Raw genomic sequence first — 23,842 nt, forward strand, 5'->3', positions numbered from 1 at the left:
TACCATTTTGGAATACATGCAACTTTTTGATTGCTTTTTATTGCATTTTTTCGTGGAAACAGGGCGTCCAAAAAAGCGCATTTCTGGCGTTTTTATGATTTTTTTCTAACGACATATATCGGGTAATGTGTTACTTTGATAAATCTGACTTTTACGGACACGGCAATATTAAATATGTATTTTTGTTTTATTATTTAGATTTTTTTATTATAAATATTTTTTTTTTACTTTTATTACTTTTTTTAAATAATTTGTAAAACTGTATTGATCTTATTCTTACTTTTTTTAGTCCCCAGAGGAGACAACACCCTGCAATGCTTTGATCGCTCCTGCAATATGATGTAATGCCATAGCATTATCAGGCAGGCAGTCTATCAAGCCACCAAACGAGCATGGCTTGATAGGCTTTCTGACATGACAGTTCTGGGGCCTTTCAGAAAGCCCCTGTCTGCCATGACACTCGCACGGCTCCCTGCGATCTCATTTCATGTCCAAGGGATTTAAATGCCGCTGTCAGAATTGACAGCAGCATTTAAAGTGTTAACAGTTTTGATGAGCCACGGGGTTTATTGGAGCTGTTGCCGCTGGGTGTCAGCTGTAAGAAACAACCGGCAGGTGCGATGTATGGAGGGAAAAGGCTGTGTAAGCTCCCTTCATACATGTCCTGCAGGTTAGGAAATAACATCAGGGTAAGATATAATAAAAATATCTAAAACATTATAAAGAAGTAGTAAAAAAAACTTCACTAGGAGATAATAGAGCAACTGTTCCAGACACACATTAGAATCAAAAGTATAGCGACGCATGAGGGCAGCATATTACACAAATGTACGTATATGAAGAACCACAACAATGCCCCTATAGATCCACAGTAATGATAGTGGTGATACTGTACAGGGCCTTGAAAATTAACAAACCAATTAGATATTTTAGATTGCAAAATTGTCCAATAAATGAACAATATTACACAGTAACACAATACAGCATCATCCAAGATCAGTATATCACTCAGTTAGCAGGATGTATACTGTATACCATATAAAGCAGTAAGGTAATCCATAGTAGAGTAACCTGGAGTGCATACTGCCTAGTAAATGCAGTATCTATAGGAGCACTATGCAACCACCAACATCTAAGTGCTATCACTTGGGGAAGTGTCAGCATATGACGGTATAGGTGTAACTACCAGGGAAGCAGGTATAGCAGCCGGGCTCATGCACACAACCATGCTTTCACTGCATATTATGCGTGCATTGCGGGGCCACATGATCCATGCTAAATGAAGTCAATGGACTTACATTATTCCACAAACACTGGTGTGTGAACACTGCCATACACAGCCATACATAGTCTTTGCCGGCTCAGCATATGGCTGCCGAATATGTAAACCGCTGTTGGGAGACCTGCAGCGTTTTAAGCATATGGCTGTGGGCATGAGTCTTTGGGGGGCATTCCTAGTTTTGTTTTCTTCTTTTTGATCAGGGGGCTTTTACCAGGTTTGGGGTGGTGGGGAGGCACTCTATTGCTGGCCAAGGAGTCACTTCAGGAGGTATGTCTTTCTTCTATAGTTTACACCATTCCACGGGTGTGACATTTTATTTTAGTCCTCAAATAACCACTAAGTGTGTTTTAAACATTTAGATCAGCACAAGCCACAAACTACATGCAGTTTACAAATCAGTATAGCATTCAGTCTGAAACCCCAGACTATTAGTGTGCACGACTATTCTGAACGAGCATTGAGCTAAGCTATTCCTGCTGGCATGTTATGCAAGAACTGTACCTACCGCATGAGACAACTGATAGGCCATTGGTGAAGGCATGAGCTGGCTGGGGGCATGCTGGAGAGATGAGTGACTTATGGTTGGATAACGGGAAGATGTGGTAAGCTGGGACATGGACAACTAAAACGAAAAAGAAAAGAATTAGATGTCAGTAGGTTTAATAAAGCCGTAAAATACTTGTAAAGCTACTCAAGTTCTACATGGCTGCGATGTTAAAAAGCTGCACTAACAAAAAAGTCATCATTCTCATTTTTCCACCAGACTATAGATACCCTTTTTAATGCCTTAAAACGGGTGGTGAGATCTCCTTCAATGGAAATGTTCAAACAAAGGCTGGACAGACATCTGTCTGGGATGATTTAGTGAATCCTGCACTGAGCAGGGGGTCGGACCCGATGACCCTGGAGGTCCCTTCCAACTCTACCAGTCTATGCTCTGTAGCGATTAAAAACTGGCTCAGTCCCCCAAATGTCATATACAGTAACAAAATACATAGTGGTCATGGAAGAAGTGGGGCAACATATCTCCTTTACTGTGTCTGTGCGACTGCATGCTGTGCGAGGGGAAGAAAGCAAATGTGGGGAGATATCTAAATACAAAAATAGTACAGGACAACACTTACTGCAGGTCCCAGTTCTAGATCTTGAAGAGGTGATGTATTTGCAACTTTTGTTCTTGCTAGAAAAAAAAGAGTAAATCAAGAAATAGACAATATAATATGCTGCAAAGGATATGACGGGAGGCAGGTGTTTAATTAACACTAATCTGTCATTGTACCTTGACTTGCGAGTCTCTAATCTTAAAGGGAACCTGTCATATTCAACATGCCATTTGATCTGCAGGCAGTACCATGTTATATAACAGGATGAAGTGAGCAGATTAATATATAAGTTTATTATATAAACATTCTGTATAATTTGCATTTTATTCATTTCAATGCCTGCTCACTCTAGGCTTAAGAGTCCAGTGGGCGGTCCTGATCTGTGACTGACAGCTAGCTCAATGCACACTGATACAAGGAAAGCTCCAAATGTCCAGTACTGAATTAAAATGAAATCATAACATTCTGGTTGTTCACCACTACAAGCTAAATGTTTTGTGTAACTTTATGTATTTAGCCCACTGCTGTGCAAAAAATCTGGGAGTTTTATAGGGGGTGTGTTTTCTCCTGTGTAAGCTACCCCTTGACTGGCTTACACTAGGCATATACTTAGTACCAAAATTGTGGCAACAGAATAAATCTGCTCTATTTTAGGACCCCAATAAGCCATACCCCCTTTTTCCAGAGTTTTTTAAACACATTAGTGATCACTAATATGCTTTTTTCAATAAGTCATTAATGGATTTTAAACCTGCACATACGCCATTTTTGCAGTGTTGCAACTGTAGCCCGGCATGGATGTCCAATGCCAAGAAGACCCAGGGGCGCCGATGATTTTCCATGCCGACTGGAAGTCTTGTCTGTCATGAAACCAATGCTATTAGATCTTGTTCCCTGGGTCTAATAGTTTGCTGTCATAGGCATAGTACACTGCACTATACAAGTAGTGCAGTGTACTATGCTAGCAACCAAAATATTGTATCCTCAAGTCCCTTATCGTATCGCCAAGTCTATAGGAGAGCGCGCATATGGGACTCTGAAAAGAGTCCGATTTTTGTCCCGCACGTGGACTTCAGTGGTAAAGCATTGCAGGAACCAGGAAGCGGGCAAGTATAAAAAAATATATATATATATCACCTGGCTCCCAGTCACCTCACCTAACAGCACCATAAATTAGTTTATGGTACTTTAGGCAGATGACAGGTTCCCTTTAAAATGGCACCAATGAAAACTACTTTCCTGTTGTCCTGCAAAAAATTAGCCTTTATACAGCTATATTATGGCTCTTGGAATACGATGATCAATAAAAATAGCTTGTCAAAAAGGTGCAAAATAGGCCAATCACTGAGGGGCAGAATCGGTCTAGAGAGATATAAAGATGACTGAAACTAGGCAGCATGTCTTATTTATTTACGCTAGTATTCTAGTGTGACTGCTATAGTGAATCTGCCCTAGCATTAAAATAACCCAAAAATAAAATGATCCGTGACAGTTTATTCATCAAATCATGAATTCTGGCCACATGCTACTAGATAATACTACAGAATGTGGATTTTTGTGCTCATTTAAAAAAATGAGGTTTCCATTGACATACTAAACCCAGACATGTTACATGCTGCGTCTGTTTCATCCTGTGTTGCTGCCACAAAGGAAAAAAAAAAGCTTAGAAAATAATAACGTGATCTCCGTAAAGAGGGTCATACAGTAAATCCATCTACTGTCTCCTCTAATGTCTGTAATGGATGGGATGAACACATTCCATTACTCAGCATTAGTCATTGAGGTTCTGTAGCGCTGGAAACTTCATGTGTTCGAACTGCCACCAACCAACTGCATCTCCCAATTTATGGATATTGTGGATAAAGTCTCTCTTAACTTTCATCGGCTTCTAAAAGTGCAGCAGTAGTACACGATCAGCTGCTGATATCATGCACATTTTTCTGGACTTCCTACTAGTAATTCCACTGAAAAACTCTTCTCAGGGAACTATAGAAAGCATTCCAATGTACAGCAAATGTAGATTAAATTATCTACCACTTAAATGCCCCCTAAAAAGGTTAAAAAACCCTCTTTGTTACTGGATCATTCAGACATAATATATTCATGTATATTTCCCTGAAAATAAGACATACCCTGAAAATAAGACATAGCATGATTTTCCAGAATTTTTGAGGATGCTAAATGATTTTTCAGGCTTTTTGAGGATGCTTGGAATATAAGCCCTACTCCAAAATTAAGCCCTGCTAACAGTTAATAAAAAAAGTCAATTTAAATAGTGTCCAGGCAGCTATACATGTAAAAAAGTTAAACCTTTTTGTACAAAAATTAATATAAGACACTGCCTTATTTTTGGGGAAACACAGTATTTGTAGGTAATCTCCTACATGGAGGAGCTACAACAGATTTATAATCATTTATCTCATTCTTTGTGGGAACCATCCTTTGCCCATTTCTATGCATTACATGAGCAGCACTTTGGTTTCATTGCACCTCCACAGCATAATAAGAAACCAATGTGCTGTGGAGGCGCTGTAGGAGAAATCAACACTTCCTGTCTGATTTCCCAACAGATTACTGTTGATGGTGGAGGTTCCTACAGCAATACACCATGAGGTAGATTTACTAATAAGTAGACAGTGCAAACTTAGACAAGACAGGTTTAAAATGAATCAGATTTACCACAGTATATCAGGGATCGAACCAGGAACCTCCTTGCACTCTAGTCAGTAGCTCTCACTACTGAGCCATCCAGCCTTTGGACAAGTTCCTCTGCATGACTGTAGCCTTGTTCCATGTTCCCTGCTGATCTATTCCCTGCCTCCTGGTCCTGACCCTGCCTCTGTTTCCAGATTGAGCTCATTATAAAAGCCTGACCCTGCCACTGCACCAGCGTGTGATTACTGTGCTCCATTGCCTTTATCAAGCGTCTCCTAACCTGCTCCCCTCCTGCAAACTGTGACTACCTACTGACAACTCCTGGTTCTCCTCCTTACTACGCTTTCTGCCTCATCCATTTGTACTGGAACCGAGACTTCCTGATAACGACTTCTGGCTTTCCATCTGACTACACTTTTCGCCTCATCCATTTGTACTGCAAACATGACTACCTGATAACGACTCCTGGCTCTCTTCACGACAATGCTACCTGCCTCATCCATTTGTACTGCAAATGTGACTACCTGCTGACGACCTCCAGCTTCCTCCTGACTACTCTCCTTTCCCGCAAGGCTACTACACTCGTGGCTCCTATCCAGCGCAGGTAAGACGTTACACAGCGGCTTATGCTTGATGATAAATGTGGTACATATTTAAACTGTCCAGTCTAAATTTACACCAACTATTAGTTTGCTAAGTTTTAGAAGTTTTTATTGCATCAAAATGTTAGTGTGAGAGGTTACATTTAGGCCACACCTTCTTTCCAAAGGCATGTCCCCTTCTATGAAAATACGCCCCTATTTTAGACACAGTGGATGCGGAACGCACAATTTGCCTGTGCAGGAATGCAAACCAGAATTGGCAGCTTGTTATATGACACAGATGGGTGGTCCAATGTATTCTATATTAAGTGAGATATCTTGGTGCTGGCACTGTGTGGATTGTAACAGACATTCTTTTAGTGGACTTTGTCTGAGGCAAAATTTACTTGAAAGGGAATATATAACCCTCTGAGCAGCCGATAATAGGTCAGTCTCACAAGCATTTTCATTTTCTTTTTTTCTTTGATGCTCAATGAATCCATGCCGATTATTCCATCCCAAGGTCATTTCAGGTTTAAATGCCATTGATCCGCGACAGTCGGCTGTTAACCGCTATTTTAGATAATTCACTTCTTTTTAAAACCTCTAATATAATTACGGAAAGGCGATTGCTTTCTTTGTTAGTAAAATGATTAGTACTCAATTTACTTGATTAAATATATTATTTATGTATTCATTTATTTTTGCTTATTATTGCTAATTATACTTCTGTCATCCACTGTCAAGCCTGATTTTTTTTAAAGTTAACCAGCTCCATTGTAACATTCCCAAACATCCATGTTTGCCACTGCATACAGCCTTGAACCCTATGTGCCATTAAAAATCCTAAGAAGTCAGAGAGGCGGGGCTTATTTCTTCTGATTGACACTTTAATTGGTCCTTTTTAGAGGGGGCAATAACTTCCGTAATATCAGCTGTAATAGGATATCATGGTGAGATTCTCCTATTACCAATGGTTTTATTGCATTGCTTTTAGCATCTTCTGCTTAACATGCCATCTACACAAGTAACCCAACCATTCACAGCAAATGCCTATAGCATTAAATGAACGGCTACTAGGAAATGTTGGCGTGAGAAAATTGGCTTCAGCTTTAAGGAGGTCATAATATCTGCATCAGAGATATTACAAGCCTCATAAAGTCCATTTATATGAGTTTTATGATCAATCTTGGAAGACCTCAAAGTGGCAATAATATCTTTACTAACAGTTGGCTTCTGAGACGCAAGAGCATGGATCACTCTGAGCCAAGGAGATCATCCATAGGGTGGGAGGGAGGAAGGGGAAGCCAGAAGAGATAGTAGATAGCTGGGGATCCCCTGCTCTAACATCCATGTCTCATTCGACAGTCAGTCTTTCAGTGACATTACATGACAGTTCAATGACAAATGTAGCAGAGCGGGTATGTCATGTGGCATCCTCTCTTATCATAGTGATTGTACTGTACAAATAGTTCAAGGATAGGTTCCCCTCTACTACATCTGTACTCTTTGCACTGAACACTATTGTAGGTTCATACCTACATGAAATTAAAGAGCCATAGGTCCATTTAATTACAAAAGGAAATCTTAACAAGCCTGCATTGCAGTTGAAGTTAAATATACCCCTGCTTCCTACCTCCCATGTGTCAGTATTCACTGTTCTGACATTCTATTCATCCACCATGAAATTCAGGATAAACAGAGCCATAGGTTCTATCGAGTCAGAAAGGTGTTTGAAACTGAAGTGTAAAGAATTGTAGAAGGATGAATGAAAATAGGAATAAAATGGAGAGATGAATACAGTTACTGTAAAACTTGTGGCGACCAGTTGGAGTACACAGTATGGGGGATTCCTGGCGCAGCTACCGTGTTTCCCCGAAAATAGGAGTGCCTTATATTAATTTTTGTTCAAAAAGGTTTACCTTTTTTTTTTTTTTTTTTTAATTAAAGTATTTTTTATTAAACTTTTTCACCTTTTGCATATTTTAAAACATTTTTTTTAACAAATCTTTGGTTTCCCCTCCCTCCCTCCCTCCCCCTCCCCCTCTCACCCACCCCCTTCCCCTCCCCCCCCCTCCCTCCCCCATCCCCCCTAAGATCTCTCTCTCAACGTTCTGTTCTTTGGGTAAACTGTCTCTGAATGAACACAGTGTTGTGTCGTAAACAATAATAACAGTTCTTGTAACGTATATTTGTTTTCTTCTTTGGTCTTCGTGTTGCTTATCTTCTTGCTGTTTTCTTTTATTGATTCAGGGTTAGATTTTTTGTTGCATTCGAGGGGGGGTCATATTTCTTTTGCCCGTTGCCCGGTCTCTCTCTCTCCAATCCCTCCTTTCTTAACTTTTCCCTATTACTCCTTACCACTTTATTTTATTGTATATCGAGTCTGTAATTTGTTCTACATTTCCCAATAAACTTTATATATATCCATTACATACGTTGTTATGTCTTAGTAAATCCCCGCTTTACTGGTGCCTCCCCACACGGCTCACCACTCCCTATGTATTTGGTCCAACATTACTGCTCTGGGCGTGTATCCATCTCAGCCATATGTCCTGATATTTTTGACTGGTCTTACGCTTAGTGTAAATACTCCTTTCCCACGGTAAAATTTGGTTGACCTTATTTTTGAATTCTCCCAGCGTGGGTGGTTCTTCGTCCAACCAGCGCTGGGCTATTGTTTTTCTGGCTATATACAATAGTCTGGCTACCGCTAGTTTTTCATGATCATCTAATGTTAGATCCTGTATGTATCCCAGAATGCACACGTATGGTGTAAAGTCCATACGTATGCCAAATGCCGCGTTAATTGCATTTCTTATTCCCATCCAATATCTGTGCAATTTCGGACATCGCCATAGCATGTGGATTAGGTCCGCCGTGTGGGTTTTGCACCTTACACATATCGGGGAGGTTCTCATTCCTATATTGTGTAAGAAGGCCGGGGTGCGGTACACTCTGTGTATTAGAAATATTTGTGAGACTCTGTGTGATTCGCTCAGAGATAGCTTGGGTGTCATTTGTAGGATTTCCTCCCAGTGCGACTCCTCAATGGGCCCTATGTCTGCCTCCCATTTTGCTCTTGTTGATAACGGGTTGTGTGCATTGACCGTGTCCTGTATATGGGAATATAGTACAGATATTTTCCCCGCTGTGGTGGTGGCTTTTCCTATTATGTCCGCTACTATATTTATTACCATTGTTATTTCCGCCGTGTTTTTTTCCGCTTGTATAGCGTGTCTAAGTTGCAGATATTTGTAAAAGTCACTATTGGGGATGTCGTGATTTTGCCTTAACTGCTCGAAGGTTTTTAGTTCCCCCCCCCTCTAGTATCTGGTCCATTCTCCTAACTCCCCTGTCTTTCCACCCTTGGAATCCTTTTAGCTTGTTGATTTCTGGCAGGTGCGGGTTATTCCATATGGGGGTATGTTGTGTGCAGTTTTTTATATCAAGCATGTTTCTGGTCTTCCACCATATTTTATGTATCAATAATAGCGTGGGGGCACTTTGACGGTTTTTTTTAAACGCTCCACGTTCCAGGGTTTCAAACAAATGTGATCCGTTAAAGAGATTTTTAAGGATTCTGAAACTAGCGTCGTGTGTTTCTTCTGTCTCCCATCCCCTGAGATGTTGCAGCTGGGAGGCCATGAAGTACGAGAACGGATTGGGCAAGGCTAATCCTCCCTTTTCTTTTGAATTGTATAGCAGTTCTAATTTTATCCTAGGTGTCTTCCCTCCCCATATGAGTTCTCTAAACAGTCCCTTGGCCTTGTGGAAAAATTTTTGTGTTATCCAGTGTGGGGAGTTGTGTATTAGATACAGTAATTGGGGCATCCATATCATTTTTATAAGATTCACTCTTCCTATGATTGTCATGGGTAGTTTTTTCCATATGTGAAGTTTTTGTTTCCATTTTTCCATAAGTGGTTCCAGGTTTATTTTCCCGTACTCACTGACCTCTTTCGTAATTTTAACTCCCAGATATTTAATTGTTGGGGTGCATTTCAGGGTTAATTCTCTGTTGGCAACTTGCATGTCTGGGGTGTCTATTGATAGTATTTCGGATTTGGTCCAATTGATAGCGAGTCCTGAGAAGGCTCCAAATTCTTTTATTGTTTGCATCGTGGTTTCTAAAGATTTTTCCCTGTCCCCTAAAAATAATAACATGTCGTCTGCATACAAAGCGATTTTCTCCTCCATGTTTCCTCTTATGAATCCCACTATTTCCTGGTGTGACCGAATTTTGCATGCTAGGGGCTCTATTGCAAGTGCAAACAGGAGTGGCGATAGTGGGCATCCCTGCCTTGTCCCTCTATGTAGTGGGAATGTTTCTGATGACCCCCCGTTGATGGACACATCCGCCTCCGCTCTAGCATATAGGAGTTTTACTCGTCTCACAAATATTGGGCCACAGCCCATTTTTTCTAGTACCTTCCACAGGTATTGCCACTCAACGCTATCAAACGCCTTGGCCGCGTCCAGTGAGCATATGATTCTGTCTCCGGTATTATCTACGGGTATTTGTAGGTTTAGAAATACTCTACGGATGTTCGTAGCCGTTGATCTTGCTGGTATAAACCCACTCTGGTCTGGATGCACCAGGGTGGATGCCACTTGTGATAGCCGCTTGGCTAAAACTTTTGCTATAATTTTGACATCCGCGTTTAACAGCGATATCGGCCTATACGAGTCCATCAACAGGGGGTCCTTTTCTGGTTTTAACAGAATTATTATTTTTGCTTTTCGCATTGTTTGTGGTAGTTTCCCTTCCTTTTCCGCCCCCGCCCATGTCTCCAGGAGTTGTGGTAATAAAGTGTCTGCATGTTGTTTGTAAAATTCTATTGGGAAACCATCCTCCCCTGGGGCCTTGTTATTTTGCATATCTTTTACTGCCTCTTGCATCTCCTCCAAGTCTATTGGTGCATCTAGAAACTCTCTCTGTTCCTCCGTCAATTTATGTGTTCTTATATCCGCCAAGTATTCCTCGATTTGTTCTACCGTTTTTTCCAGTTTCGAGGAATACAGAGAGGAGTAAAATTCCCGTGCAATCTCTCTTATGGATGTTGCGTCCCTGACTATCTCGCCTTGTGCGTCTTTTAGTTCAATGATGTATGTGGGGCTAGTTTGTGCTCGGGCTATAACTGCCAGCATATGTCCCGTTTTTTCTCCCTCCTCATAATATGTCTGTTTCCTGAACCCATTTTTAGTGGCTGCCGTTTCTAGGACATATTTATTAAGGGCCTCTTGGGCCTGTTTCCATAGGTTGAGTGTTGTTATAGTTTTCTCTTTTATGTAATTTTCTTCTGATTCTTTTAGTTTGTCTCGTATTTTTTGCCCTCTTTCTCTATGTCCTTTTTTTGCCTGTGTGATTTGCTGTATGTATACCCCCCTCATATATGCCTTCATGGCCTCCCAGCAAATCGTCATACTTGTGGTATCCTTATTTAATATGAAGTATTCCTCTAGTGTTTTTTTCACTATTTCCTTGTTTAATATGTTTAGCCAGTGCGAGTTCAGATTCCATCTTTTTTGGGAATGACTCACAGTGTTACTGTGCTGTATGTCCAGACGTAGGATGGAGTGGTCAGAAACAACTCTTGGTAGATATTCTATCGAGGTTATATCTCTATATATCTGAATATTCCCTACCGCTAGGTCTATTCTAGATAAGCATTGGTATGTGGATGAGTAGCAGGAGTATTGTTTGTTTGTGGGGTGCCGTGTTCTCCATATGTCTATCAATGATATCTCGTTTATTAGTTTACCTAGTGGTGTCAGGTTCCTTTCTTCGTTTGCGTTTCCTGCCCTTAGTCTGTCCTGTGCAGGGTTAATGACCGAATTAAAGTCGCCTATGATAAGGACTGGAATGTCCGGTTTATCTGTTATGAAACCTATAACTTGCCTCATTATCATGTTATTATATGGTGGCGGGATATATACTGAAGCTATAATGCATGTGTAGTTGTAGATTCTGCAGTGTAGGCATATAAAGCGGCCTTCTGGGTCAATTTTTCGTGAGAGACATTTAAACGGTATATTTCTGTGTACCACTATGCTGACCCCCCTGGAGTACCTCGTGTGTGTGGAGTGGAAGCTCTGACCCATCCCCCCTATTTTGAACGTGTCCGTATTTTCTTTTGATAAATGTGTTTCCTGCAAGCATATAATAGCCGGGCCTTGTTCCTTGATGACTTGCAGTACTGCTGATCGTTTTGTCTGGTCACTCATACCTCTCACGTTCCACGATACGACCCTTATCCTACTACCCATTTTCCTTGTTTTTTGTTTTCCGCAGGGTTATTATTTTCTGGGCGCCTCCACCCCTTTTTGTTTTTATGAGTGAGTCGCACTGGGAGGGTCCCCATCTCTGTATTTGTGTCTCGCCCGTGTCGCCCCGTATATGTGTATGTGTATTACTGTTTGTTCTCCGCATAGGGCTTCTCCAGTAACATTTTGGTTTGGTCCCCCACATCCCCCAGTACAGACATTTATCCACATTTACTATACATATTTTCGTTATTTGCAACACATTTATCATTTGTACATTTACGTTGACATTTCTTCCCCTTATCCCACCCTGAATCATTTTTCTATCGTTTAACCTTATCCCTTTTAACTGTATCTTATCTAATATTCCCCTAATATGCGAGAGAGAGACCAAACAACAGACACCCCCAACATGTAACTCACTGATCCGTTGTCTCATCGGATCGGGGTACCAGTCCTCCATTCTCCTACGCGATGCATCCTGTCGTCCCAGGAGCTCCTTTCAGAAATTTTCGGTTCCCTTCGCATGAACGTTTCTTTAGGTGCAGCCTCTTCATGGTGTCTTGCGCGGCGATCTTCCCCTCCGAATCTGTTCTTCATTTTGATCTATCCAGGCACCTGCATCTTTTGGGTTTTCAAAGAATTGTGTCGTGCCCAGCGCCGCCACTCTCAGTTTAGCCGGGTACAGCATCCCGTAGGGCACTTGTAGGTTTCGCAGTCGTCTTTTTATTTTTACAAATGTTGCTCGCTTCTTTTGTATTTCCGTGGAGAAATCTGGATAGAAGGAGACTTTCACGCCATTATATTGGATTTCACCCTTTTCGCGGGCCTTTTGGAGTATGGTATCACGGTCTCTGTAATGCAGTACTTTGATGAGTATCGGTCTGGCTGGAGCCCCCAGGGGGAGGGGTCGTGTCGGTACACGGTGGGCTCTTTCGACTGCAAACATTGCAGTTAGAGTGTTTCTTCCGAACAGTTCGGGCAGCCATGTTTCAAAAAATTCTGCAGGGTTTCTTCCTTCCGTCTTTTCTGGGAGGCCCACAATCCGCACGTTGTTCCTTCTTGACCTATTTTCTAGGTCGTCTACCTTGTTCTGTAGATATTGTATGTCATGCAGATTTTTTTCCACGTCTCGTTGCATCGGCTGTATTGCGTCTTCTACGTCGCTTATACGTTGTTCAGTTTCTGTCAGACGCTCTGATATTTTCCTCATATCTTGCCGTAGCAGGTTTACATTACTTTGCATCGCCCCCATCTGCATATTAAGGTTGTTCAGTGATGCGTTGCCTTTAGTGATTTCGCTGAATATTTCTTTCAACGTAGGCTCCCTGGCGCACCTTTCGTCCTCCTGCCTTTGATCTTTTTTGGCGGCATCTTCTGCACTTTGGGAGGTGTCTCGTATAGTGCTTTCTGAGGTGTCTGCGTGATTTGCGCTGTGCGTGCATATGCCTGGGCTGCTTGCATTATTCATGCTGTCTTCTGTGTAGTGTTCGTCTGGATTGACACTGTTTGCACCTTTATTTTTGTAGTTGGGGTTGTCTGCCTGACTTGTGACTTCCTGCTTATTTCCAGCATGATCTTGTACAGCATGTAGACTATTTTGTTTTTCCTTGTCCTTGCTGTGTTTAGCAGGGTCCGTTGTTGTGTTTGCTTTGTCTGCTCTTTCCTTTTGACTTTCACTTTCTGCATGTACTGTGTCCGCAGCTTCTTCCTCCCCTCCTGCTCCCTCCGTTTGTGTGCTTCTCTGTGGGCTCTCCCGCTCTCCCCTCTGTTGTTTAGGGCTTATGGAGTCCTGTTTTCTGCCCCCCCTCCTCCCTGGCATACCCCGCCAGTTTACGTGCTGTGTCTGCACTGTTTGTGCTGGGCCGCGGTATGAGCGTTCTCGGCTCTCTCCCTCCGGCGCCATGTTGTTTCTGCCTGCCGCCGGCTTCATCTGCCTTCCCCCGCTCCTTGCCTCGCACCATTAACTCTGCTGCTGTCTGTTCTGTCTCCGGAGCTTGCTACTGTGCCTCCGCTGCTTTTTGATTACCTTTCGGCGTCTCTGGGTCCCGTTAACAGGATGGGAATGTCGGATCTTGCAGGAGCTACTCTGAGATGCGACTATCTACATCTCCGGCCAGGCTCCGCCCCCCAGGTTTACCTTTTTTACATGTTTAGCTGCCTGGACACTATTTAAATTGACTTTTTTAATAAACTGTTAGCAGGGCTTAATTTTGGAGTAGAGCTTATATTTCAAGCATCCTCAAAAAGCCTGAAAAATCATTTAGCATCCTCAAAAATTCTGGAAAATCATGCTAGGTCTTATTTTCAGGGAAACAGGGTAGTTCAAGTTGCATAAAATCAGGTCTAGGTTTAATCTTGATGTTAGTGTATCAAACATTGTATTATTTGGATTACAAGTTCATGAACAGAATGTATTTTTCACCATAAAATGAATGTTGATATTTAACACCATTTTGCATTTTGTTCAAAATATTCCTTAATTTTGTAATATATCTTTATAGCAACTGGTGTTCTAAACCCCTGCAAACCCAAAGTGTTAAATGATAAAATGTAGGTTGCTAGCACCTGCCACTAGAGGGAGCTTAGGGGCTTAGTGCATACTGTTTATACACAGAATTTAATAATGCAGCAGCACACAATAAGTTCTTTACCCCTTAGTGACCAATTTTGGAAATCTGACATATGTCACTTTAACATGGAACAACTCTGCTAAGGTTTTGTATATCCAAGTAATTCTGACATTGTTTTTTCAACACATATTGTACTTCATTTAGGTGGTAAAAATAGACCGATAGAATTTGTGGATATTTATTAAAAGTGCCAAAATTGGGAAAATTTTGAAAAAGATGTCCTTTTTCCCACATTTTCCAATTGCAATATCTCAAATATGTGCAAACATACTGTACAAATGTTTGATGAGATATATATTTCCATCTGTTTACTTTATTCTGGAAGCACATTTGAAAAACTTTCATATTATTTTGACCATTTAGGAGACATACAAATTTAACATTGATTATCAACATTTTGAGGAACATTTTGTTTTCCTGCACCAAGCCAAGATTGTAAAGGCTCATAGGTGTCATAATGATAGCTACCCCCAGAAATGACCCCATTTAAAAAAATACACCCCTTAGTGTATTCACTGAGGGGGGTCATGAGTATTTTGACCCCACAGTTTTTTTTTCAGGAGTTAATGCAATTTAGAGGAGAAAAAATAGAATTTCATATTTTTGCAAATACGTCAGTTTAAAGGCAGGGTTTTTTTTTATAGTGCACATAAAAATGTGGATTGACACCCCAAAATAGATACCCCTGTTTATCCTGTGTTCAGAAACTTTTTATGTCCGTATGCACAATGGGGCCCAAAATGAAAGGAGCAGCCGGTGGCTTTCAGAATGGAAAGCTTGAAGGTGTTTTAGGTCCCATAGCACATTTGTAAAACCATTGTGTGGTGAAAACAACAGAGAACCCCCACAAATGACCCAATTTTGAAAACTAGACCCCTTAACGAATTCATCTAGGGGTGTATTTTGACACCACAGTTTTTGTATTAATCTAAGCAAAGCAGAAGAAAAAAATTATGATTTTAATTTTTTTGCCAATTGTGTCATTTTAAAAACAGGTTTTTTTGTACAGCACACATATGTATGAAGAGTTTCACCCCAAAATGGATCCCCTTGTTTGTGCCATGTTCAGAAACCTACCCATTGTGGCCCCAATCTACTTACAGGACACATGGCTAAGCCTGCAGTGGAGGGAACACCCGTTGGATTGTAGGGCACAACTGAATAAATTCCAGGCCCAATTGCTCACTTGTGCAGAAAAAAAACTGACTCCCTAAAAATAATCCCTCCTACACCCCCATTTTTTGGCGTTCCCTAAATCTTAGATAAAAGTAATAATGTAAACTGTGTGGTATTTCCGAAGACAGGGGTAATTACGACGGCCTGTTTGGGATGGGCACATGGGGCAATAAAACTGTGTATCCTCCCTCCTCCCAGTGCTCTTTTGGGGGGTATTTCTTGACTTCAGCGGCAGGGTGTAAAAAGTGGTGCTCTGTCAGGCTTCGTAATTTTGCTGAGGTGCAGCAATCTCACACAGACGTTGTAAACAAGCTGCTCCTGGAACTGCAGAAGGCGAGCGTTCCCAGAGCTTCTTGTAAATTACGTATTACAGGTAGCGATCTGAATAACACCGGGCTCACACGTCCATATGTGAAATCCGCAGTGTATTCCAGCTGTGAGCCCGCCGTGGCGCTGCGTACGGCCGCATAATGTATTGTGCATTACTGCGTACTCACACAGGTCATGCACAGTACACCTTTTTTTGCTTATATTTCCCGCGCCGTCGCTTAGCAATGACATGGGTACTGGCAGCCCGTACACAATGTAGTTGCGTATGGGCTGCGTGTATATCCGCAACCATGGAGCACAATGGGATCCATGTTGCGGATATAAGTGGTAAAATAGACCCTGCTGCGTTCTGCTTTCTGTGAGTGGATTACGTAATTCCGACCCGCTAATGTGAGCAGAATTGTGTAATCCAATGCATTTGATTGATCCACGTATTACCACGGATCAGACGCATGCAGAATCCACAATTTCTATCTGGTCGTGTGAGACTGGCCTAAGGTAGATCACTACCTTTTTATCATGTGAACGGGGATCGCTCAACGACACCTTCGGTTACGGCTTCAGGCTGGGAGCAAGGAGATTTTACATTTCCAGGCTCCGTGGTTCCTGCGCATGTGTCTGGCATCTTGCCGGCAGGCGCATGCGCAGTAGCCGGGGAAGGTACGTGGAGGAGGATCGTGTCGGGGTTCAAATGCGGAGGCTTCCGCTAAGAAGTTTTATCTCCTTTCACCGATCGCATTGGTGAGATGAGACTTCAATTATTTTTTTTTACTTTTACGTGATCGCCCTTATCCATTGGATAACATGACAAGGCACCACTCACTGCAGCCCCCTGTGACATCAACCGGCTCTAGCCTACCATTGGTAGCCAGGAGCAGGGAGATTTAATACTTCCTGGGCAATCCTCGACTTTTGCACATGCACCCACCATTTTGTGACTGGCAAATGTGAAGAAGCCAGGTAAGATCCGCATATAAAGATCCCATCGTGGGACGAATCCGGGGACCTTAGGTATGTAATTTCATCTCCCCTCACAGATACGATCCATGAACTTATTTAAGCTTTTTTTTAACTTTATACCACTGCTGTTATCCGATGGATAATGGTGATCATGTGACCGGGAACCTCATACAGCGGTCCCCGGTCACATCTTTCTGCACTTGGCTATCTTTGACAGCCGAGTGCAGGGAGATTTTAAATTTGCCAGGCCCTCCGGCCTTCTGCGCATGCGCCGATGCGCAAGCGCCACGTCAGCGCATGCGCAGCAGCCCATGGCAGGTCCAGACCGCCACAGGACATCACGGAGGAGAGTATTTTCATCTGCTCTCATGGATCCGATCCATGAGGGCAGCTGAAACTTGAACTTTTTTCACTTCTCCATGATCGGCACTATCCATTGGATAATGGCGATCACAGGCCCGGGGACCGGTCACCGCGGTCCCCGGTGATATGTCCTGCCTCCCAGCTAGCTTCAGTAGCCGGGAGCCAGAAGATTTCAAATTTCCCGGGCCTCCCACTTCTGCGCGTGCGCGTTGCATCGCACGCCTTGCGTGCATTTGCAGAAGGCGGCATCAGGTTCTTTTTGTACTAGATTGCCATGGAACATCGCAGAGGACGGGGGTAAGTAGGCTCAGCTGTCCTCATGATTCCGATCCATGAAGGTAGCTAAAACTAACTTTTTAAACTTTTTACTTACATTTATGCAATCAGCACTATACATTGGATAGCCCGATCGCGCGGATCGGGGGGGGGGGTTCCCGGTTCCCCCATGACAGCTCCAGGTTGTCGGCTACCTCCGGGAACCAACAGCATGGAGCTGTCACGTTCACAGCCTGCAGGGCTTTAATCCCCAGAGGAAGCATGTTTTTACGTCCCTGGGAATTAAAGCTCACTTAGGCAGGACGTATTAAGGCAATGGGGTGGTCACTAAGGGGTTAAAGGAGTATTCCCATTTTAGCTTTTCATGGCCAAGATGGCAAAACCTAGCAACTCTGTTCAAACCATAGTTCTTACGGAAGTGAATGTGAGCTACGAAAACAGTGTAGCACAACACACTAATCTGTTTTACTAACTCTGTGGGGGGCATATATTAAAGGAGTTGTACTCAGATCACAAGTTATCTCATATCTACAGGATTGGGAATTACTTGATCAGTGGGGGCCTTATTGCTGAGACTCTCATGATCCCAAAATTGGGGGTCCCATGTCCCCCTGTCATCCTCACTGCGGGCTTGCTAAATCCCACACAGTGAGGAAGAGACTGCATGGAACGCTGGTTGCACAAGTGCGCTGCTGCTCCAGTGGGACTGCGGAGATAGCTGAGCACTTGTCACTTGACTATTTTCATCAGCCCTATTAAAATAATTGGAATGCCGACTGCACATACTTGGCCAGCGCTCCATTCAGTCTGATGTCACCACGGAGCGAGAAGTGACCCCGCAGTGACAGGCAGAGGGACCCTGCTACAACCCCTTTAACACCAGTCTTAATCTGAAGCCCACTGGAGGTAGATACACCAACTGTACTAACAGGTACAAACTTCTTAATATAGCTAGCACATCTTGCGCCATTTATTAATAAACTTCCACCCAAGTCTGTGCTATGGATTTGGAGCTCTGAATTAGAAAAACTGAGCTATAATTGCCATAAAGCTATTAATGGGATTGTACAAAGAAATGTATTTTTTTTAAGTTCTAAGTATCGTATAACATCATCAGAGAAGTCATACCCATTTTGCCCACTCCTTCACAGGCCTCTAATTTTTGCTGCAGCGATGACATCCCAACTCAGGGACAAATAGCTGCTGCAGCCAAATTGGGTACTTCCTTTAGCCGCTGATTGGCTGTAGCTGTTATATTTCCCTTCCAACCAGAAGCCCCTACCCCAAAGCCTATTGAGCAGCAATTCCCAACGGGGGTGCCATGTCACCCAAGCTGGGAATCGCTCAGCTTTTGCTAAATGTATTTTTTCTCATTTTTCAACCCCCTCCCAAGGACTTCAAGGCTCACATCCGCACTGACAGCACACCGTCCCGTACCTTGAAGTTCTAAGTGCCACTTATGTGATCAATGTCTGTGGCAAATTTTGCAGCATTTCTGCACCCAAAACAGTCAAAATCTACACTATTGGTGCAGATTTTGACTCTAAAAATATGATTATAATCTGCTCACAGCTGATTGCAGAAAATGCAGCGCTTACCTCAGAAATCTTCGGCTGTAGGCGCACCCCTTCACCCAGTACCCGGCGGTCTATACTGAGTGCAGTGCCGTTAGTCAGGTGATGTAGCGGTGCCATCACCTGACCAGTGGTGCTGCACTCACTAGAGGCCGCATATCAGGGGCAGATTCATACATAGTGATAAGCCATGCTCCGAACCACACCCCGTTTTGTTAGGTGTGCCCCACGGTTATTTTTTCCAGGGTTGTCCCAAGGCTGATAAGGTTGGGAGGAAATACTGCTATAGAGTCTAGCTGGTAGTTACACTTTAGGAAAATTGTGTATATATAGGAAAACAACAAGAAAAAGTGAAAGACGACAAGTGTTGTGTATAGATGTGAAGACAAGGAACAGGTGGAAATCAGAACAGAACAGGTTGCATTGTGACAGTTTCTAAGAAGAAATAGTAATGAGGAGTCACGTTCCCGTATTCTAAAGCATTCCTAGTAAAGCATCTGCTGGAGGAGATCTAACATGAAGCTCACGTATAGAACATATGGGAACAGACTGCAGTTAAACATTCCCCTCGGATATAGTCAGCACTTGGAGGAAATCTCTATGACGGGGCTCTGGAGAACGATTCCAAGTCACATGCATTTCACTGCCAGGACTCCTAGTAGTGGGTAATGGAGGAGGAGGGAGATGATCGCATCAGTCATACTTCACACAAGTATTTCAAGTATTTCTAAAAACTTTTGACCTGTCAAAACTTTTCATCACTGGGGTCCGGCTGTTAAGACCCCCCACCAATCGCTAGAACGAATCAGCTGAAGCGCTTGTCAGAGTCCTTGCTAGCTGAAACGAGTCCTATTAAATTCATCTTCGGCTAGCAAGCAGTGATCGTGGGGGTCTGAGCAGCTGGACTCCCAGCAATAAAAACGTTTGGCATTTCTCTATAATATGTCAAAAGTCTCTTAAGGTGCAGTCAAACGTTACGTTAGATTCCTTAAGGCTAGGGCCACACAGCGCCTTTAGGGCTCCTACCACTTGCGCCTTTTTAACGCGGCATTAAAGGGGTTGTCCCGCGCCGAAACGGGGTTTTTTTTTTTCAATAGCCCCCCCGTTCGGCGCGAGACAAACCCGATGCAGGGGTTTAAAAAAAAAACCGGATAGTACTTACCCGAATCCCCGCGCTCCGGTGACTTCTTACTTACCTTGCGAAGATGGCCGCCGGGATCTTCACCCACGGTGGACCGCAGGTCTTCTCCCACGGTGCACCGTGGGCTCTGTGCGTTCCATTGCCGATTCCAGCCTCCTGATTGGCTGGAATCGGCACACGTGACGGGGCGGAGCTACGAGGAGCAGCTCTCCGGCACGAGCGGCCCCATTCAGAAGGGAGAAGACCGGACTGCGCAAGCGCGTCTAATCGGGAGATTAGACGCTGAAATTAGACGGCACCATGGAAACGAGGACGCCAGCAACGGAACAGGTAAGTGAATAACTTCTGTATGGCTCATAATTAATGCACAATGTACATTACAAAGTGCATTAATATGGCCATACAGAAGTGCTGAACCCCACTTGCTTTCGCGGGACAACCCCTTTAATGCCGCGTTTTTTTAACTCGAATATCAACCGGACTTTCTAATGTTAAAAGCGCATTGCAAGTTTGTGCTTTGTGATTTGTGCGATGCGTTTTTAGCATTAGAAAGTCCCATTGACATTCGTGTTAAAAAAATGCAAGTGGGTAGGAGCCCTTAGATGCACGCCATTACTCTTTCCAATCCACTGTCTGATCTCTGAAGACATTATGATTTAAGGCTGTACAGCTCCGATGTTAGAAGACGTAGGTCGGGGTTCTCTTACTGTATACTCCCAGCCTCTCTGCTGTCGGAGCCTATCCAACGTGTCACCTCATGCAGTACTGGCTTTAGCCAGCATATAGCGCCATTGTATAACGGCAGAAAAAGAGTAAGCCCCCTAGTAAAACCAAGATACAAATTGGATTGGAAAGGGTTAAAATTGCAAAGCTAAAATCACAACTAATAATAGTGAATGTGAACGCGTTACAACAGGCAACGTTATGCGACAACGTGAAGCCTACGATATTTCAACGCAATTACATTCACTATCATTAGTATCAATTTAGTATGGTCTATAATTAAAAAAAAAAAATGCTCCATAGTTGCAGGATCAGCAGATCACAGGCAAGAAATGAGAGGAGAACATTCACCTGGATAGGCAGGCCTGATGGCACAACCTGTATGAGGATGATGTATGCAGCTGCAGCTCCTCCGAGGGAAACGGAGGCTCTGACCCCAGGCTCACTGAGAGAAGGAAGAGGAAAAGAGGAGGGTGATGGTGCTACTGCACAGGGAAGACCAATGATGAACAAAGAGAGTCCCAGATTAGGATAATATGTTTCAATACCATTTCGGAGCTGAACTGCGTGATCCTAATAAAGAACTCTTCTTCATCCCGTTTGGTCTTCCCTGTGCAGCAGCGCCGTCACCCTCCTCTTTTCCTCTTCATCCTCTCAATTTAGTATTGTGACATTGCCACAAAATGTATTTTATGGGGGAGAGAGAGGGAAATCCATCACAATATCACTGCCCTCTGCTGCGAACACTCCAATTCTGTAGCATGTACCTTCTAGGTTGTGTGTTCTGCACTTTTCTTCCAGTCTCAAGGTCACATGACCAGCACTCTGACAAAGCTCTGCGTCCTGCAGTTAATGAGGCAGATTGAAGACAACAGTCTGAAAGAAATTCAATCTTAACTGCCCATAGTAACCAATCACAGCACAGCTTTCATTTTGGGGAGCAGAATACGAAAGCTGCACTGTGATTGGTTGCTATGGGTAAGAAATACATTTTCTTCATGGCAATAGTCATAAATCTGCTGCCCCATAAGGCACCAAGTGTTGTCAGAGTGCTGGTCATGTGACCTGAAGTTCATTTAAAACAATAGATCTGTTCCAAAGGATTCAAAGCAGTGTTGCATAAATGGATCCCAAATTCCACCACTCATATCCTTCTCCCAATAATGCAGATCGCAAATACATTAATTTCAATTACTTTTATTAAACTTTAATTAACAATTTCTCCAGAATATTTACCGCCATGCTCATACTGTCTATAAGCAAATCCAAGTGCTGGCTGAGGTAGTAGAGGCAAGAGAAACGCCATTGACACACTGTAATCTGCCCTCATTGGAGCTCCGATGACATCACTTGAAGGGATCATTCATACAGCATTATATACTATCCTGTGTGATTACGTCGGGGGATTCCTCCCTAGCTGCTGAAAACAGCGCTGTGACGGAACCCCTGGATGGAATCATTCACTTGCAATGGTTTTACAAAGGTTCCATTCGTTTTGTTATATGTAGAGTATAGAATGGGGTCGTCGACTAGAATATTCTATAATCTAAATACAGTCAAACCTCTAGTTTAGTTGGTAATCCGTCCGAAAGCAATCAGCTAAACTTGAAACCAATGAAACTAAAAGTAATTATTTCCATAGAAATAATTACGTCGCCCATTGAAATGAATGGGTAGCAGTTTCAGCGCTATCGAAAACGTGGCACGACTTGGTACCGCGTTTTTGGCAGCGCTAAACCCCCTAGCTACACTGCCTGAGAGAGAAAAAAATCAATATACTCACCTAGCAGGTGCCGTCTGTGTCCCGGGAGCCGTCTCCGGAGCTCTGTGCAGGCTTGTCAAGCCGGCAGAGAGTCTTGCTAGCGACGGGGGATTGAAATGCCCCACCTCCAGCAAGAAATTGGCTGATTGGCTAAGTGACAGCCCGCTCAGCCAATCACAGCCAGCACTGGATGCTCCAATCACAGCCATTCGTCCATGGATGGCTGTGATTGGAGCAATCCATGAATGGCTGTGACATCAGCAGCGAGGCCATGTGGGCTGACAGTGAAACTAGAAGCAAGCGACGAAAGAAGAGGCAAGATTCTGCACTGAAGAATCGGCAAAAGACGAAGGCTGACTGTATAATGCAAATGAATGGAACCTTGTAAAATGTAGTGTTCATTTCCCAATGAATGGTTCCGTTTGGATCAGTTGAGGGGTTCCGTCACGGTGCTGTTTTCCGCAACTATGGAGGAACCCCCTGACGTAATCACATTGTGTGAACGCTTCCTAATCTGCTATTATCCGAGCTCCTGTGACATCACTGACTCTTCCTTTGTGTATGTAAGGCTACAAAGATGTCTCAGAACTGTTAGAGAAACCCCCTTGGCCTTACACTGTGAACAGCGTGGGTCTCGGCCTGCACGGCGCCCTCTGCAATGTGTACTTTAGTCTTTACTTTTGATCATCCTTTGTTGCTGCTGTGATCAGACACAAGACGGCAGAAGGTTCAGTGCAACAGACATTGTCATCCTCAGTACTATGGCAAATCCCCAGCAAAGGTAACACTATGAAGCTGGCAGGGTGGAATTCTAGCATGGACAACGGGGACATCACCCCTTCTCCGAGACCTCCACCAGCCCATAACTATCATGCCTAGTCTGTGTTAGGGTGCGCTTATACATTATTGATTTTCGGCAAATTTTGTTGCAGATCGCAACAAAATGACTTCAAATCGAAGGGGGTAAAATCTGCGACCAAATGTACAGCAAATTAGCAACGTGTGATCGCACCTTA

General features: G+C 43.2%; 1 protein-coding gene across 3 annotated transcripts in view; it reads right to left on the minus strand.

Annotated features, from left to right (window-relative positions):
• Nucleotides 1-23,842, minus strand: part of NPHP4 (nephrocystin 4) — a 288,934-nt gene that overhangs the window by 123,054 nt on the left and 142,038 nt on the right. For all 3 annotated transcript variants that reach the window (XM_066607298.1, XM_066607299.1, XM_066607300.1), the window contains 2 exons: nt 2,407-2,462; nt 1,788-1,904 (listed from right to left, as the gene is read on the minus strand). In XM_066607298.1, the coding sequence (XP_066463395.1) occupies nt 1,788-1,904; nt 2,407-2,462 (173 nt within the window). The remainder of the gene's footprint in view (nt 1-1,787; nt 1,905-2,406; nt 2,463-23,842) is intronic.

The sequence above is a fragment of the Eleutherodactylus coqui genome, chromosome 6 (assembly GCF_035609145.1).
Source record: "Eleutherodactylus coqui strain aEleCoq1 chromosome 6, aEleCoq1.hap1, whole genome shotgun sequence".
NCBI classification, from domain to species: Eukaryota; Metazoa; Chordata; class Amphibia; order Anura; family Eleutherodactylidae; genus Eleutherodactylus; species Eleutherodactylus coqui.